General features: G+C 43.6%; 1 protein-coding gene across 4 annotated transcripts; it reads right to left on the bottom strand.

Annotated features, from left to right (window-relative positions):
• Nucleotides 1–30: 30 nt before the first annotated feature.
• Nucleotides 31–16,922, bottom strand: esrp1 (epithelial splicing regulatory protein 1). 4 transcript variants are annotated; one of them, XM_018763096.2, is made up of 16 exons: nucleotides 16,528–16,922; nucleotides 15,979–16,107; nucleotides 15,284–15,397; nucleotides 14,797–14,911; nucleotides 13,792–13,890; nucleotides 13,648–13,702; nucleotides 13,175–13,285; nucleotides 12,355–12,487; nucleotides 12,096–12,138; nucleotides 11,521–11,822; nucleotides 9,096–9,317; nucleotides 8,228–8,426; nucleotides 6,681–6,852; nucleotides 2,558–2,708; nucleotides 890–1,017; nucleotides 321–396 (listed from the first exon to the last, which is right to left on the bottom strand). In XM_018763096.2, the coding sequence occupies exons 1-15, from the start codon at nucleotides 16,657–16,659 to the stop codon at nucleotides 934–936; spliced, it is 2,061 nt and encodes a 686-aa protein (XP_018618612.1). In that variant the 5' UTR covers nucleotides 16,660–16,922; the 3' UTR covers nucleotides 321–396; nucleotides 890–933. The 4 variants fall into 4 exon arrangements, with proteins under 4 accessions (XP_018618613.2, XP_029101825.1, XP_018618612.1 ...); XM_018763098.2 differs by having other exon boundaries at nucleotides 8,240–8,426; XM_018763097.2 differs by lacking the exon at nucleotides 890–1,017 and having other exon boundaries at nucleotides 31–396.
• Nucleotides 16,923–17,479: the final 557 nt, after the last annotated feature.

Below are 17,479 nucleotides of genomic sequence, written 5' to 3'. Positions count from 1 at the left end.
TATATATATATATATATATATATATGGCTGCTAAGACATTTTGCATACCTAAGGATGACATTCACATCCAATGGGAAAGTTCCAGTAAATATTTGTTCCTGGTTTTGAATTTCCTGGTGTGTGACTGGGAGGATCTCATCAGCATGTCTGTTGGGAGTCCTCTTCTCCCATTGGCTGATGTGTTTTTTTTGGCCCATCCTTCGCCATCTACAGCAGCTGTAAGTCCAGGAAGGAAGTGCTGAGGTGTGCGTGGTTTCTGTTTTGCACTGGCTGCTTGGCCGACAGGAGAGCCGGAAGGGTCACCAGGCCTTCACTGCTGCTGCTGCTGCTGCTGCTGCTGCTGCTGCTGGGCTGTCCATACAAGTTATTCATCACTGTCATGGTTTCAGGGGGAATCTGGAAAGAGAAAGGGAGGGAGGGTGGCTGGAATAAGGATTTGAATAAGGTGAACTGGAAAAAAAAAAAAAAAAAAAGTCCCCAGCACCATGAAAAGATTGTTCTGAACTTCTAACCATCACCATGTGAAGAGGATGGCCATCATGCCCACTCCCAGTTAGAGCACCACCTACTGACCGTCCCCCCCACACCTGTTCACGGTCGCAGTAGTTCCACATGTGACTTGCACGGTTAAGAAAGCCTTTCAAAGCAGCTTAAACTCATTGCAACGCTCTTGGAATCTTGCCCTTTTTTTTTTTTTTTGGCAACTAAATGTCAGTCACCGGCACAGCAGACCTGAACAGGCAAAGCAAAACACCACCACTACTTGCAAGGTCGCTGACACACGAACGAGTGTATCAGACGACGGACACCCCACCGCCAAAGTCCCAGGCAGAACCAGGGAGAAGAAAGACCTTTTGACCCCCTGGCATGGGCCGCAGTGGAGCCTTACCTTCCAATTCTTCGAAAGCTGAAATGTACCACAGCAGGCCCCCTTTAAATACAGACCCACTCTTTGGGATGTGCAAGTAGCGTCCTTGCCTGGTCGTGTGCCTGCACAAATCCGTCTTCCGACGCATACTACGGTGCAAGTTTAAACAGAAATAAGGCACTGAATGACAGACATTGCCTTTATCCTCAGCAACTGCTCTCTGCAGCACACAGGGTTTGAGAAACTTGTACCGACAGGGCAAAGCAGACGATATAACAAGAACACACGAGTTCCTAAACAGCCATAATTTGCTGAATTCGGAAACTTTCATCCTTGTACACTGGTTTCACTGAGTAGTAGTAGTAGTTATCGTTAAAACCATGTCTTGATAGGTTCTATTCCTATTAATGTCCCTTTCTGTAACTGTCAAGAGCTCTATAACAATTTAAAGCATTTACATGTATTATCAACTGGGGATTTGACTCAGGTGGTTTGGTGGCTAGCATTACCGCCTTTGGACTCAGAGAACCCACGTGTGAATCCCACCTGCTGCTGTACTACCCTTAAATCGAGGTACCGGCCCTGAATTGGTCCACTAAAGATTACCCTGCTTTATAAATGTGTAAATTACTGTAAAGTGCTTTGCGAAAAGAGGAAAAAAAAGAGGAAAAAAAAAAAAATTCAGCTACATAGATAAATGTAAATTTTGGCTTAATTGCTGTGAGATCCCAGCATTCCTTTACTGCAGCACCGAAAGAGTGACGGTCTTATCATTCCTATGAACATTACAGCATAGGGCATTGCAATATCACCTTTGTCAAAAAGAGGAAAAAAAAAAAAAAAAAAAAAATACATGTTCATACATGCTGTTCTGCAAAAGCAGCGAGCCCCTCCCAACAGTCGCAGCAAAACAAGGAAGATGGTGCGAGACCAGACGAGAAAAACCCATTTGGTGGCGGAAGGCCCGGGGGCTGACAGTGGAAAATTTTGAGATCATTCAGCTCCCACTGTGTTAATTTTACCAAGCTATGGTTGTTACCATCTCGGACTTCCTTCGGAAATCATCCGTTTTTCTGGATTTGAAGTAAATGAAACGGAGGTAAAGCTTACTGTCCCTCCTGTTTAACACGGATCGCCAGGTTCATTAACTGCAGTGGTTACAGAGAGCAGGAGTGGAACGTTGGCGTGTGCATTTTTGAAAATGAGCTTCACTGTCCAGACACGTTGACAAGTCATCGTTAACACAGTCAAAACAATTAAGTTACGCCGCGCAGAAACTTGATTAGCTACTGACGCCAAAAGCCAATTTAGAAAAAAACAAAACGTGAGAAATGGCCGTTTGCCATCTCATTTGGAAAAAATTCCGGGGCGCGGTTTAATTTAGGATGGATTCTGTGAATCTTCCTCTGTTTCCACCAAAATAACAATTAAAATAAGTCACTTCATCTTCTGAGCAGTTTATTCAGTAAATACCCAGAATAATAACAAATACGTCAACTAATTTATATCGGATACAACATGAGAAAATTGTACAAAATAATTCAAATTACTGTAATAATCTCTTCCCAAGAGAAGAATAAACATAGAGGGCAAGTTTATATTATTTTACTGAAGTGAGTTAATACGTTTACACTACTTTAATCTGAAACTCTACAAGTACTTTCCATGCAGGGATGGCATGAGACCAACCTGATAGCCTTGGAAGATGTTGAGGATTTCCTTGACGCCGCCGTTGTAGGCCAGACCGTGCATTCTGACCAGAGCCCCGGGCTGTGTGGCCAGGGCCGGACCCCCTGCTGCAGAGGGGAAGTAGTTCAGGCTGTTTGGAGAGCCTGGGGGACTGTGGGGGCAAGAACATATCAGATTACCCAGAGGGGCACAGACAATCTGAAATACAAGACAAAAAAAAAAATATTTACCGATTAGGCTGTCAGACCAAAAGAAATATGAATTACAATGTGCGTTAGAGTGTGGAGCTGATATCCCTGGTCAAGTAGTACAGTAGCTCTTACCGAAGAGCACAGAGAAATGTTAGACATTCACGTTTGCACAGCCCACTTGTTTCTAAGGAAGGAAGCCATGTAAATGAGATCATTGTGCTGATCACAGCCGTGCTGCCAGGTGCAAAAATCCCTGCAGGAATCCGACCTTCCTAGCCCTCCGGTGCTTCCGTGACGAACAAGATAAACATCCTTCCATCGTCAATAACCACCTGTCCCATGCAGTGTTACGGTGATTCTGAGCCCATCTCAGAAATATAGGGCATGAGGCAGGGTACACCCTAAGCAGGACAGTCTCTCACAAACACACTACAGGAAATTTTGAGTCACCGTTCCACCTGAAACATGTCAGTCTACAAGTGTATTGCGATCACATCCTGAATCTGTGGTTAGGCCTTGCCTGGAATAATGACGACCGGCTACTAAAGTAGGCTATGGATTAGCAAGGATAGCCAGTAAAGGACAACTGTTAGCGTATTAGTTGGAGGTGTTGCCTTTGGACTGAAAGGTCGCGGGTGCGATCCTCATCTCCGGCTGTAGTATGCCCGAGCAAGGTGCTTGCCCTAAAATTGCTCCAGTAACATTACCCAGCTGTACAAATGGGTAGATAATTGTAGGTAGACTAACACTTTAAGTTGCTTTGGAGACAAAGATCAGCTAACTGAATACATGTAAAGCAAGTTGCATTTAGCATGGTTAGCTACTAAAGCAAACTATGATTAGTTACTAAAGTAAGCTAAGGTTAGCATGGTTAGCTAAGAAAGCTACAATTAGCATGGTTAGCTATCTGATAAAAGAGCTATGACTACCATGAAGAAATAAAAAGCTATGACTGCCATGGTTAACTAATAAAAAATTAGCCAATAAAAAACGCTATAATTAGCATGGTTAGCTAATAACGTAAGCTACCTCAACACTGTAGCACTCTGACAGATATTCTCACATGGCTGCTGCAAAATTCACAAAGGAGTGACAAAAAGTGTAAGTAATGTATCTAGCAGTGTAAGTCACATTTTAGTAATTTGTGACCTTGCACTAATAGTAATTTTTGTAAATTTGTGATTTACACCCTCTGTTCTCCTCGTGTTTTTCTTTCCTTATGTCCTTATAATTTATGTCATTGGCTGCTGAGAGGATTCACAGAGTAAGAATCTCATCGTACGGTGTAACAAACTGTTTACTGTACAGATGACAATACACTCTTGAATCTTGAGTAAGGAATGTGTTCGTTGTAAGTCGCTTTGGAGAAAAGCGTCTGTTAAGCGAATAAATGTAAATGTAAGTGTGTTTGAAAAACATGCATACTTAAACTCAGCCTCACTGTAATGCGGTAAGCGCACACATAACACCCCCAGTTATGGTTGCCAACCCCTGCAGAAGAAAATAAGGGACACTTGTGTGCTTTAGAGGAAAATAAGGGAAAATATAAGGGACACTTGGAATTTCTTTGTAGCTAATGTATATGTGTAAAAAAAAGAAGTCTCTGCTTGACTCAATTAAATGTTAAAATGAATCTGAGACACATTTAATTTGCTTTTAGCTCACTGACATACATGTCAGTTGTTCCCCTTGACCCCCCCCCCCGTCAAAGGTAAGGTAGCAATGCCCAATAACAGTCGGACTCGCACACGCAACACGGCTCTGTTTCACATCCATTTTTTTTTGCGATTTGTTTTCCTAATCTTTTAACACTTTTATACAAACTGTAAAGTTTATGTATGAAATAAATATATGTAATAAATACTTTTAAATGTCTCTGGGTGTGAAAGGTTAAAATACGGGACAAACCGCGTAAGGGAACAACTCTTACCCCTTAAATACGGAACGATTCCATATTATACGGGATGGTTGGCAACCCTACCCCCGGTGGCTCACCGCTCAGGTTCAGCACCTTTGTCTGCTACCGCCACCGACTGACCTTCAGGGTGAAAGTCACAACACCCTTGGGCTCACCTCACATTGCTCCACATGGTTCACTTATTAACTACCCTTTTCTGCATGCCCTTTCCAAACCAGGGGCCTTTAGGCAGGACTCATTATAACTTGTGTCATTAATTATTTGGGCAAGGTTGTTAATTCCGATCCCTCAGCCACCCCAGCCAGCCAGCCCTGCCCCTACCATGGTCCAACCCTAGTTATCCATATACTGGTACCAAGGGCAGATGTGTATCAAGGTACACCCTTTCCATAGCAACACCATCAGCTGACATTTAAAAAAAAAAAAAAAAAGTCTGCAAAAAGTTTTTTTTGGGGGGTTTTGATCTTTCTGTCTGTGTGGTTCTAAAGAAGGAAAGCTGTTCACCACTGGCCTGCGACAACATTTCTTCTCAAGCTGTTTTTCCTGAAAAGCCTGACAGGGCCACATTACAGGGAATCGGCACAAACAGACCGCCACACCCGGGACAAGCTGGCCCCCTTCCATCACCTGCCCAAATGCGCACCGACTGACTTGTGCAACACAATAAAGAAAACACTGCAAAGACACACCTGCCAGTGAAAACGGATTGCGTAGGGAATGTTGAAAGTGCAGCAGTGTGCCACGCACACAGTAAATGTAACGTTAAGGCCAACATGCCAAAGCAGCTTTGGCTATCCATTCTGCTATCATGATTCTAATTAAAACAGTATGCAAAGCCCAGCAGATAATGTAAGAACGGTAGAATAGGTCCAATATGAATCACCGGATACCCTTATTGGCATTCTGGTCCTTCGTCCTGCTCCTTGCGCTTTGTCCTCAACCATTTTACTCCATTAACTAAAGCATTAAGTGGTGTTAAGTAAAAGAACAGTACACTTTATCGTCGTGTTACGAATGTTGGAGTTACAAACTTCTGAAGATACAAAAGATATTTCCTTCACTTATCTATCTTCAGAAGATTGTTCCAGAGCGAACACAAGCGTCGTTTCCATACCCAAGCATCAGTTGCCACTAAAATGCCCTTAAATGTGCTGAATTCAGTGTGGGACCACTAAATTTAGCTCGCTTCCACAGTGTTTACAGCTCACGTGTGGTGTTCCTGAGTACTGGTGATCAATAACAAGTCCAGAAGCGTTGCATGTGTTTTTCAGATAAACCAGTCAACAAGTGGACCTGAACAGGAACTTTTCTTCACTCACTTTCACTAACTGCTTGTCCTTGTGAGGGTTGCAGTGGTCCAGTGACTATCCCAAAATCACTGGCAGTGAGGCTCAAGGGGTACACCTTGGACAGAAAACCAGTCCATCGCGGAGTAGCCACACACGTACACTCATTCTTCCATTTACACACTACCGGCAATCTAGCGTTGCTTCACCTGAAACGGGTCTTTGGACTATAAGAGGAAACCAGAGCACCCAGAAGAAACTCACATTTACATTTATTTAGCAAATGCTTTCTCCAATGCAACTTCTAATGAACTCTATGTAGTCTTATCAGCCCACACACCTTATTCACCGCAGTGACTTATGCTGCCAGATACACTGCTTACAATGAGTCACTCATCCATACATCAGCGGAACACACACTCTCTGTCACTCACACACTGTGGATGAATCCGAACAGCATGTCTTTGGACTGGGAACCCACGCAGACATGGGGAGAGCATTCAAACTCCAGACAGACTGAGCAGGAATCAAACCCATGACCTCTCACACTACCCAGGCGCCATGAGCAGCAGCGCTACTCGCTGTAACACCCGACCGCACAGTTTATTGTGAATAATTTTTAAATTAGCCTTCATTTTAATGTCACTCACAGTTGCGCAAAATGTAAAAAATAAATAAATAAATAAATAAATAAATATATAGAAAAATAATTATAGTATATGCCCTACCTTGGGTAATAGGCAGTGTAGTTCATGAAGAGCTGAGTTGAGGCAGGGTAGAAGGCAGCAGACGGCTGTAAGGGCCGAGGGGCCAGCAGGACCTGCGGTTGGTACAGGGTGGCTGCCTCGGGGGCAATGACGGCTGCAGGGGGTGGGAAGGTATAAGCAGGTGGAGACAGGCCTGCAGGAGAAAATGAGGGTGGCGAGAGGTCAAAACACTTGCCCTCTGGTTAGAGCAATGCTAAGCCTGGAGGTTTTATTGTGCATTTAGACATTTTGCCCCCGACTGATGCGATATTTGAAGAGACTGTAAAGCAGCAGTAGAATTTTTTTTTTTTTTTTTTTTGCAAATATGCAAATAATAAACATTTTTTAAAAAGCTGGTATATTTGCCAACTTTACAGTGTCTCAAGGTAATGAAAGGGTTAATTCCAGTATCAGTGATTAAACTGAGTGGCAAAGGGAGTCTAAATTACAAGACAACCATCCTTTAGACTTGGTTCACGGTGCGCGCCGAGTGAAAAGCTCATGCAGAGAGAGTGTTGGAGCGGCAATGGGCGGCGCACGCAACCAACGAGCAGCCATGTCCGCACCCAGATCTACGACAGCAGAAGGGAGAAACTCCTGCTGTTCACTCTTCGAATCATTGCTCTAAGGCAGCACCACCCCACCCCCCACCCCCACCCATGAAGCACAAAGGAACACCAGATCCCCACCCCATGGCCTTAATTGCCTCCCTCTAAGATCAGGACATACGAATCAGGACCCCCCCCACCCCGCACCCCCCACTGCGACTACCCAGGTGTTGTCCCCCTGCCCACCCCCCAGGCACAAGAACATGACACCATGATTGAGCCGCACACATCGAGTTGAAGAACAGCGACACACACACACACACACACACACACACACACACACACACCTCGCTGAAGCCGCAGCAGTCAAATGGCTACTGAACTTGCATAGGAAATTCTTAAACAAGAAACAAGTCCTATTTTTTCATATGCAAAATATGCACACGCATTTCGTCTTGTGTGATGTTGCCGGCGCTTTGCGAGCTTTCCCTGTTCAGGAAAGCTGCAAAAGTTCAGGTGTCACAGCTGTGCTTCAGAAGGTGAGCAATCTGAATGCCACTTTGCTAAAATAGTTGAGTCGCAGCCAATGTGTGAGTTACTCCTTAAATATTGCTTTCAGCATTTGAGCAATGACTGTTTTAACGTGCATCTTTTTTTTTTTTTTTTTTTTTTTATGTAACGATGGCTATTTGGTCATCGCTACATTGAGCTGCAAAAGTCGGATTTATCGAAAAGCTGCAAAACTGCAGTTCTCGGGGAACTGGTGAGTTCTTGAAAGCATCAGAGTAACCTGCATTGTGCACACCCACAAGAGGAAACGAGACGCATCCCAGACTCCTACCGATGTGACGAGAGACTTTTCCCACCAAGGTTATATTCTGAATCAAAAAAGAACCCAGAAAAATGGAGGAATTTCAAAGGAGCGCCGACACCTACCAGCATGTAGCTCAGAGAAGCGCCAAGACCCCCAGAAAGACTTACGTCGTAACTTACATGGCGGCGGGGACAAGCCATTCCTGTTCAACGTGCCACCCATTAATACAATATTCATCTCCTCTGCGGAGCACTGGAACACCTCCACGTATCGCTCTTTCATCGTCTTCTTGTGGCACTTCTGGGCGGTCAGGAAGGCTCTCTCGGCCGACTTCATCTGGATGAAGGAGTCTCCCGACGGCCGGCCCTGTCACACGCAAACCCTTCGATCTTGTCCTCTCCACTGATCACATTACATTCATTTACATTTCCTCATTTACCAAATGCTCTTCACCGAAGCAGCTCAGTACAGCTCAGAGCAAACAAAAGTGCATCAACAGATGAAGAGCTTTAGACACGGACACGGGATTATTAAGGCTGCTTCACATCCCTCAAAATACAGGAAAGGCAAAAATGATCACGACAGGTGGTGCGATGCAAATTTATGTAGCCGTTAACACATTTTTTTCAATGCAAATATATTTTCACTCTGATTTTGTCTGCATTGGTGCCATTATGTTGCTCTTGCTGAACTATAGCTTATGTTTCTTCAAAAAGCATTTTAAACACTGCATCCCAATTTTACCGTTTTGTTCAGGTATAAACCTGTGAGAAGCACCAAAAATTGACCAAAACGGCCACAGAATAAGCTGCTGCACACATCATTACCATATTCTTCATATTCTCAATAATAGGCAATGTATATCCCTTATTGAGAAACTACATTACCCACAATTCATGTCTACCAATAAGAACACTAAAGTGAAATAAATATTCCTTAATATGATATACTGGACAAGGAAGGACAGTGAAACGGCTCAGCTGTATAGTAAAGAGATGGAGATAGGAGGGAGAGGGGCAAGGCATGAAAGACAACCTGTTGGTTCAGCACCATGTGCACCCCGTGGGGCCGGATGTCGACCGTAAACTCCCCGAGAAACTCCAGGATGTCCTCAATGGTGGCAGTGTAGGGCAGGCCCCTGAGCCGCACGCAGTCGCGCACTCCGGCCGGAGGGACAAAGGCCGGCTGCGGGATCACGGGGATGATAGGGGCTGGAGCCACGGGGATGAGGGGGGCCGACGTGTACCTGTTCAGGACCTGTGTGTAAGAGAGGGGGGAAGGAAGGAAAGAAAAAAAAAAAAAAAAAAAAAAAAAAGACACAGACATGTGAGCGTGAGCTCAAGAACCATCCACCTGCAAAGAAACAACGGGGGACTGTAGCTTGGTCGATCATCGGGGTCAGAGGGGAAAGGATTGGGTTTCTCCACACTCTCTCGGCCCACATTTGAATAATCCAACAGGAATTCCTGGCACTTTGCAGCAAGTACAACCCTGCAGGTTCTCTAATGCATTTTTTAACCCTTCCTTATGGTGACTACTGAAAGGTGGACACCTGCCAACAGGACACTCCACTATTTGCCATCCTAGAATGAAAAGGTTCACACACACACACACACACACACACACACACACACACACACACACACACAGACACACACACAAAAAAAAAAAAAAAAAAACCAACCCTGTCAAGTTTTATTCTCCCCCTCATTTCCTTCTGTGTGTCTTTTTATATATAAAGAGTAGAAACACAGTAGGATTAACCACATCAAAACATTATTATAGAGGAAAAAAAAAATATTGTTTTATTGCAGAATTATAAAATTGTTTTTAGTGAATATAATTTTTTCAAGGAAGGCTCATGTCAAACAATTCCCTAATAACCTGTACAATGTCTAGGGCTAAAATAATGTAAATAAGCGCTTATATGGGAATCAGCAGAGGATCTGGGGTGAATGCATTGTCTGTAGAGCCAATTTTATTAGGAGTGAGAAAAAGTCATCTTTTATAGTCCCTAATGGCAGCGCTGTCCAAACAGCAGGCCCTGCCATTATGAAGAAAGTCAACAAGCAGAGAGGAAAGTAAACGAGATCGACTTCGTTGGTTTTTTTATTAATTCCACTGTCCCACCTTCTGAGAAATTTGTGGGGTATCACTTCGAACTCCCTTGGTAATCACTCATTCTTCACATATACAAGTCGGATAACCAAAACAAGTTTAGGCTGAACCACGAAAGACACTTTCTCCCTTTAACAAGAATGGCTGCCAGGCATTCAGGGTTTGATAGAAAGGCTTCCTGTTTCACAACTGTCTCGTGTTGCCCAACGGGGCCCCACCTATGGCAGTTGGCAGCCTGATTTATAGAAACACCGTCCAAACTAATCAGCTCTTAGTGATCAGTATGTGGTTTACCAGAGGACAATACCCCATATAGAGCAATCGCCACACGCCACTCACATCTGCGGCTCAAACTGAAAAGAGACCAACTGCTATCCTCCACAAACCAGACATTCATTTTTGTCCACTACAAAAGACAAAAAAAAAAAAAAAAAACTGTACACTCTACAATGCTGAATCTCAGTCTACTTGAGATTTACATTCATTAATTTACACGATAATGTTATATGTCACTTCGGAGAAAAGTGACATATAACATTAAGTTATTTACACTGATTTACCCATTTATACAGCTGGGCAATTAATTCTGTATCATTATATTTAAGGTGAATACCTTGATCACGGGTATGGTAGCAGGAGGTGGGATTCAAACCTACGACGTGAGTCCAAAAACAGCAGCTCAGACTACTGCACTTTCTGCTGCATCCTAAAAGTATTACAATTTAAAGCTAAACAATGTAAATTCACAGGATATTTTCTTAAAGGTTATTCTTATATAAGGGGGTGCAGTGGCGCAGCGGGTTTGGTCGGGGCCTGCTTTCTGGTGAGTCTGGGGTTCGGGTCCTGCTTGGGGTGCCTTGCGATGGACTGGCATCCCTTCCTGGGTGTGTCCCCTCCCCCTCCAGCCTTGCGCCCTGTGTTGCCGGGTTAGGCTCCGGCTCGCCGCGACCCCACTTAGGATAAGCAACCTCAGACAGTGTGTGTGTGTGTGTGTGTGTGTGTGTGTGTGTGTGTGTGTGTGTGTGTGTGTGTGTGTGTGTGTGTGTGTGTGTATTCTTATAGATAACATTGCGTTTTCAAGTGATTCCATATGTTTGGGGGTGGACGACTTTCTAGAAGTCCTATAAATATATCCAAAAAATATATATTTTTTTGCTGAGTCTCAGGAGGACACAGAAGGTTACAAATTCAAATCTTGGGAGTAAAGAGGAGGCAGATGCTCGACTCAAACCGTTTCAGTATAAATGCCCATCTGGAATAATTGGCATTAATTTTTCACATTGTCATTAATGGCAAAAGCACCTGGAAAGAGGCAAGAAACGTGGGCCTGTCACACACCCACCTGCTGCACCTCGGCCACCGTGCTCTTGAACAGCTCGATGTAGCGCTTCCCGAGGATCTCCTTGTGCTTCTTCAGGGCGTTCTGGGCGTGCTCGTCGCAGGAGAAGAGCACAAAGGCGTCCCCCGTGGGTCGCCCGTCCGGGTACTTGACGAAGAGGATGCCCTCCTTGCCGCCCGTGACGGGACACGCGGGGGTGAAGAAGAGCAGCACGTCGTCGGCGGTGGCGTTGAAGGGGAGCCCACGCATGCGTATGATCACCTGGTTCTCCTTGGACAGGAAGTGGGCCACCTCGCTGGAGGTACCTGAGCAGGACGTGGGGAAGAGGATGTGTTTCCTCGAACCGTCTCCAGTACGTGGAAACTGAGGTGCGGTGCAAATGGATGTGCTTCACTCAACAAACATGCAGTTTGACACCCAGGATCGACTCATTGTCCTCATGGCAAACGGATCAAATGCCACTTCTATATAGTCCATGAGGAGACGGGTGGCTATGGGGCAAATGTACATCCTGAAAAGTCATCAAATAAAGGTTTTTATCTTTCCGGAGTAAGGTCTTGTGAAGGAAGCTGTCATACCTCCAGCGATTTTCAGAAAGTCCTCCCCAGTTGCTTTATACACCTGCAAGGGGAAGTAAAAGGTCCAGAACTGAAGCTTCACTGATCCAGAATAGAAGAATGGCAATAAAGCAGTGGTCGGAAATGAAAATTTCTCACAAATAATACAAATAAGAGTAACGCCAACGTGTTTTTCATGATATTTGCTATTCAGGTGTGAAATGAACCGAAGTTTGAGGTTCGAGGGAACAGTGCCCCAGACGACTGGGAGAAGGCGGACCTCGATGTAGCGGTTCCCCATGTGGTGCTTATGTCTCTGAAGGGCCAGGTCTCTGTGTTCCTCGCTGACGAATCTCACGAGTGCCTCGCCGTTGCGCCGGCCCTGGGCGTTGAGGCACAGCGCTGCTCCCCCTCTGTAATAGGTTCAAATCCCGATGCCAGTCACTACACATATTCGTTTATCATCATCATGTCTATTCTTTCAGAAAGAACAGGCTTCAGTTACAAGAGCTTGCTCCTAAAGAAACTTTTAACCTATGAAAAAGATGGAATGTTACTAAATATGAATAAAGGCATATATATATATGTGTGTGTGTGTGTGTATGTATGTATGTATGTATGTATGTATGTATGTATATATACATATATGGACACCTCTGTGTTGTGGGTTTTATTTATACATATTAAAAAAGGAAACGTCTAATTATGCCAGATTTACGATTTTATACTTGGCCTAGTTAAAAAAAAAAAAAAAAAAAGACCTACTGAGAAATTAATACAGAAAAGTTAGTGGATTTAACTTCCTAAATTGGAAAGTGAAATCATTCCTTTTTTTCTCCTTTACTATGTGAACGGTTGGAATATTGATACTTGATTTTATGTATTTTTTTTTTTAACCACACACACACACACACACACACACACACTCTCCAGTCTGCTACTCCTGACAGTCTCCGAACTGGAGCGCAGTAGCTTCACATTTAAATTAAAACACGTGTGCTTTTCTTGTTACTTGTTCAACAGGAATCATTTTTTTAAATATTTTGAAATGTTTGAAAAACACTGTAAAATATTGTGTTTACGGCTTCAGCAGGACTCACTTGGCGATGTTGAGACCCCTGAAGAAACGGGCGATATCCTGGTCGGAGGACTGCCACGGGAGGCCACGGGCGCGGATCACCGTGTTGTCATCCACCCGCTCCACCTTACTGCTGTGGAGGTCACACACACAGCACAAGAGGTCTCAATGTCCCCCCACACACACACACACACACACACACACACACACGTGTGACCACTCGGGCCTGACACCGAGTTACACGCCCTGCTTTTCCAAACACACCGCCAGGCTACAAAGTACAACCTGCAGCTCCAAAGCTGCTCCAGAAATGACCTCCAATGTCACGCCCCCTAAAAATGTTTTTGTAAAACGTTTTGATTTTCACTGTAGCAGAAACAGGACAAGTAGGACAACCTGCCAGAAAAACTTGTGTAACTAGTAACCAGCCCTTTTCGAGTTTCACCACAATTGTCTCAAACTAAGCAAGGTGGGGCGGGATGGAGGTTCTCTTACCAAGTGCCAGTCTCGAATTTTTCGTTTACTCTTTCAGGGTGGGAGAACTTGTGGCCTGTTAAGAACACGGTAAAAAATACAATGGCAATGAATGAGCGTCTAAAACACATGGCAGATTATACGGGAAAGTTTGGTTCTACTCACAGATTGGCTCTGAGATGAGGGCGAGAATTATGTTGGCCATATTCCAGACCTTGAGGGACGCAAATCCACAGGTTGGCACGTCGGCTTTTATGTTGAGATCTGGGAACGATGTTGGTTAAGGAACATTGAAGAAAAGGACAAGCATAAATTACTTTAAAATTCTTTTCATTGGCCCTGGCTGGGGAAAGGGGGAAAAAAAAAACAAAAAAAAAAAAAAACCAACACCACACAACCTTGTTGAACTAAAAAGTCAGTTAACATAATTAACACAATATTTTGCAGTGCTGCGCTATCATGGACATCACGCTGTGATCCAGGATCGGCTCCAGACCACCATGGCCCTGCACTGGCCAGGCAGTTACTGACAATGGATGGATGGAGGTTTTGCAATGTAAATTAGTGGCAGTTTATTGGCCATTTAGTGTAGAATTTAATAACCACTGATGCTCAGGAATTATAGAAAATCTGTATTTCCAGTATTGATCATACCAGTGCTCTCCTTTGAGAAGTTCACTACAAACCCAAGTCACGCTTTGCAGCTTGTGTCACCAGTGATGGAGATGGGTGTGAAGGTCTGCTCTGTTGTCTAAATACCATGTGCTTCCCCCCCCCCCCAACTAAGTGGCCTGCCTTCATTGTTTTAATATTTGCAATTCAAAACCCCAGGCTCCACAAAGACAACACCCTGGATCTGCGTGCGTGTGTGCGCGTGTGCTGGTCACATACTAAATGATCAGGTCAATGTATTAAATGATCAGAAAAGCATCAATCCCAATCACTTCTCAGATGTGAAATCCTTCATCACACCTGAGATGCAACACTGTACGTCACAAACCAGTAAGATGCCCATTATGTTTTAGGACCATGATAAAGCTATAAAGTTTATGGATGAAATTAACTAAATTGAAAGGCAGTGTGTATATGCAGACGTTTGTGGAATGCTGGTTTGAAGTCAGTGAATGAAGCGGGTGTTCCAGTGAATGTGGCCTTGAGGAGAAAGGATACAATTTGCCATGAGCTGAACATCCAAGTCCTTCAGATCTGCCGACTCAGGGAATTTTTTCTTGAATTCTTTTCGCAGGTCAAAAAAGGAGTAGAAACATTCTGGGAGGACAATGTTCTGCAAAGACATTATAATCATAACATCTCAAAAAGAGTTTCTGATACATCACCACCCAAGCAAAAAAAAAAAAAAAAAAAAAAGTTTTGGCTCCTGCAACTTTGATTGTCAATTACATACATGCATTATTTAAATACCATTGTGCTAAATCCCACAAAGAGATAATGGTGACATATTGTGACACGTGCAAGAAGAATTCAAGCAGAGATAGAATTTTAAAAAAGTCACAAATAAAATTACTGACCTATGACCTATATTGCTTTTTTCCTTCAAGTACTTTAAATACTTGACTTTGCCATAAAAATATGTTTTGTTGAAGTCACAATGTAAACAAAGCATATGAAGGATGAAATCAGTCTCAGATAACTTTACCTTGTTTGAGGCTTCGGGGTGGATGACTTGTCGAATATGGAGCTGCCCATCAGTGCATAAGCAGAATGATGCCCCAGCACCAGCGTTCATTTCGTTACAAAGTCTTTGGCTGAACTAAAAATAAAAAAAAAATAAAATAAAAAAGCAGAAAGAAAGAACTTTAGTTACAAAAACCCTTTTAAATTATAAAAAAAAAAAAAAATACAACACACCATCTAATGGTATATAGGCTAATGAAATAATATATACTAGTCTATGTTAAACTGACTCAAGTGACAGTCTCCCAACTACAGCATAAATATTTTAAATGAAAATATTTGCATTTATCTCTTGATTCTGTCCCATTCAGGAGCTTCAGTAAGAGTGACAGTAAAATGCCACATTTTTACACTGAATGCAGATTTAAAATTTGATTTGTCCTGATTTGTCACATCTTACTACCAAACAATACACAAAAAGACTGCAGTTACAGAAAGACCAGAAATATAGTAAGTTTATATAATAGTATTATTATTATTATTAATAATAATAATAATAATAATAATAATAATATTATTATTATTATATTGTGTCCAAGCTGCATACATTACTCTGTGAAAAGTATTATGGTAAAGATGCATGGGAAACAGTGCATAAAAACTATGCAAAGGTGAAGGTGTGAAAACAAAAAAAAAGAAATCATAAGGAATATGTACCTGGTTGAGGACCTGCTCCAGAGACTCGGCTGCAGAAAGCAGCTCCTCCTCGAAGCCCGTCTCTCGTTTACACTCATCGCTCAGCTCCACTTGTCTGGGTTTCACCAGCACTTCATTCAGAGCCCCAGCCTGCAAGGGAATAATAATAATAATAATAATAATAATAATAATAATAATAATAATATTAAGATTTACACATCCAAGATTCTGCATATTAAATAACCCCGCGCCGTTCCACAAGTGACAGAAACGGAGCGGCTGCGCGCGCGCGCGTCCCGCACCCAAAACGAGCCGAAGCGGCGCCTCGATCGATACAAAGTAACTTCTTAATGACACCCTTCGCAATTTCGGAACTCCACGATTTGCGCGTTTTGGAATTCTTCTGCAACGCAAACGTTCGTCCGCGGGACCGGGCGCGAGGACTTGTTGTTTTGGGGAAGCGCTCCACACTCCAGCGTGCTTTTTGTTTATAATCCAACCGGGAACAAAAGAGCTCATGATATATATTTCGTCTTATAACCATAGAGCTGGTTTGCGAAATGAGAATACCTTCTTGTCGACTAGATCCACCACCTGCCACGCCAGCTGGATGATCTCCTTCTCGTCCGAGCCCAGCTGCTCCCCGCCGGCTCCAGATGTTGCGGAGAAGAACACCACCAGGTAGTCGAGACTCGTCGTCATTGTTGGAGCAGATGAAGATGAAGATGATGAAGAAGAAGAAGAAAATGAAGATGACGAAGAAGAAGAAGAACCCTGATCTAAGTGCACCTGAACTAAAGAAATCCCCCCTAAGCAGACACCAAACCCCCTAGAGCGGGACTAAAAAAAAAAAGACCCAGCAGCCCACACCTACAGACACCAGGTGAGCACCTCTACCTGCAACTATTTACTGCCCTTCTGATTGCGTGAGAACCTATGCAAAGCAGGCGGCGCCCCACCCCGCAACCTCGTAATGGCTGAATCTGCCCCCCCCGCCGCTACCTTTTTTGTGCATCTACCTGTCGGCGGCGCTCACGTGACTCAGGTAACAGATACCTGCCCAGCGCTTGCTGCTTTCCAATTGGTCCTTTCTGAAGAAGGACGTGGCATTACGGAGGAGGGAGGGAGAGAGAGAGAGAAGACCAGCACGACTGGAAGTTCCACATGACAAAACTAACTGACAGGACAGGACAGGGCAGGGCAGTCCAACCCAACCCAACCCAACCCAAGTGGGCACTACCGACCCACCTGGGCATCACTGTCTAACAATAATAATAATAAGAATAATAATATGCGCTGTTAAAAAGTTTTTTAATCCGTTAAAATCCAGTTAAAGTGATAATTTCTCTGGTCTCATCAGGTAACAGGGGATCTGCTTTCTTTGGGGTTCAGCTTCAGTGCGAGTCCAGTGAGACCGACAACTTCGTACAATTGATTTACGTGGACGTAAAAGTAAAGACAGAAAAGGACATTTTTAATTTCTAAACTATTATAAGAAATTAAAGAAATTGTAGGGGGAAAA

The sequence above is a fragment of the Scleropages formosus genome, chromosome 18, assembly GCF_900964775.1.
Source record: "Scleropages formosus chromosome 18, fSclFor1.1, whole genome shotgun sequence".
Classification (NCBI taxonomy): Eukaryota; Metazoa; Chordata; class Actinopteri; order Osteoglossiformes; family Osteoglossidae; genus Scleropages; species Scleropages formosus.
This window is presented reverse-complemented; position numbering and strand designations above follow the sequence as displayed.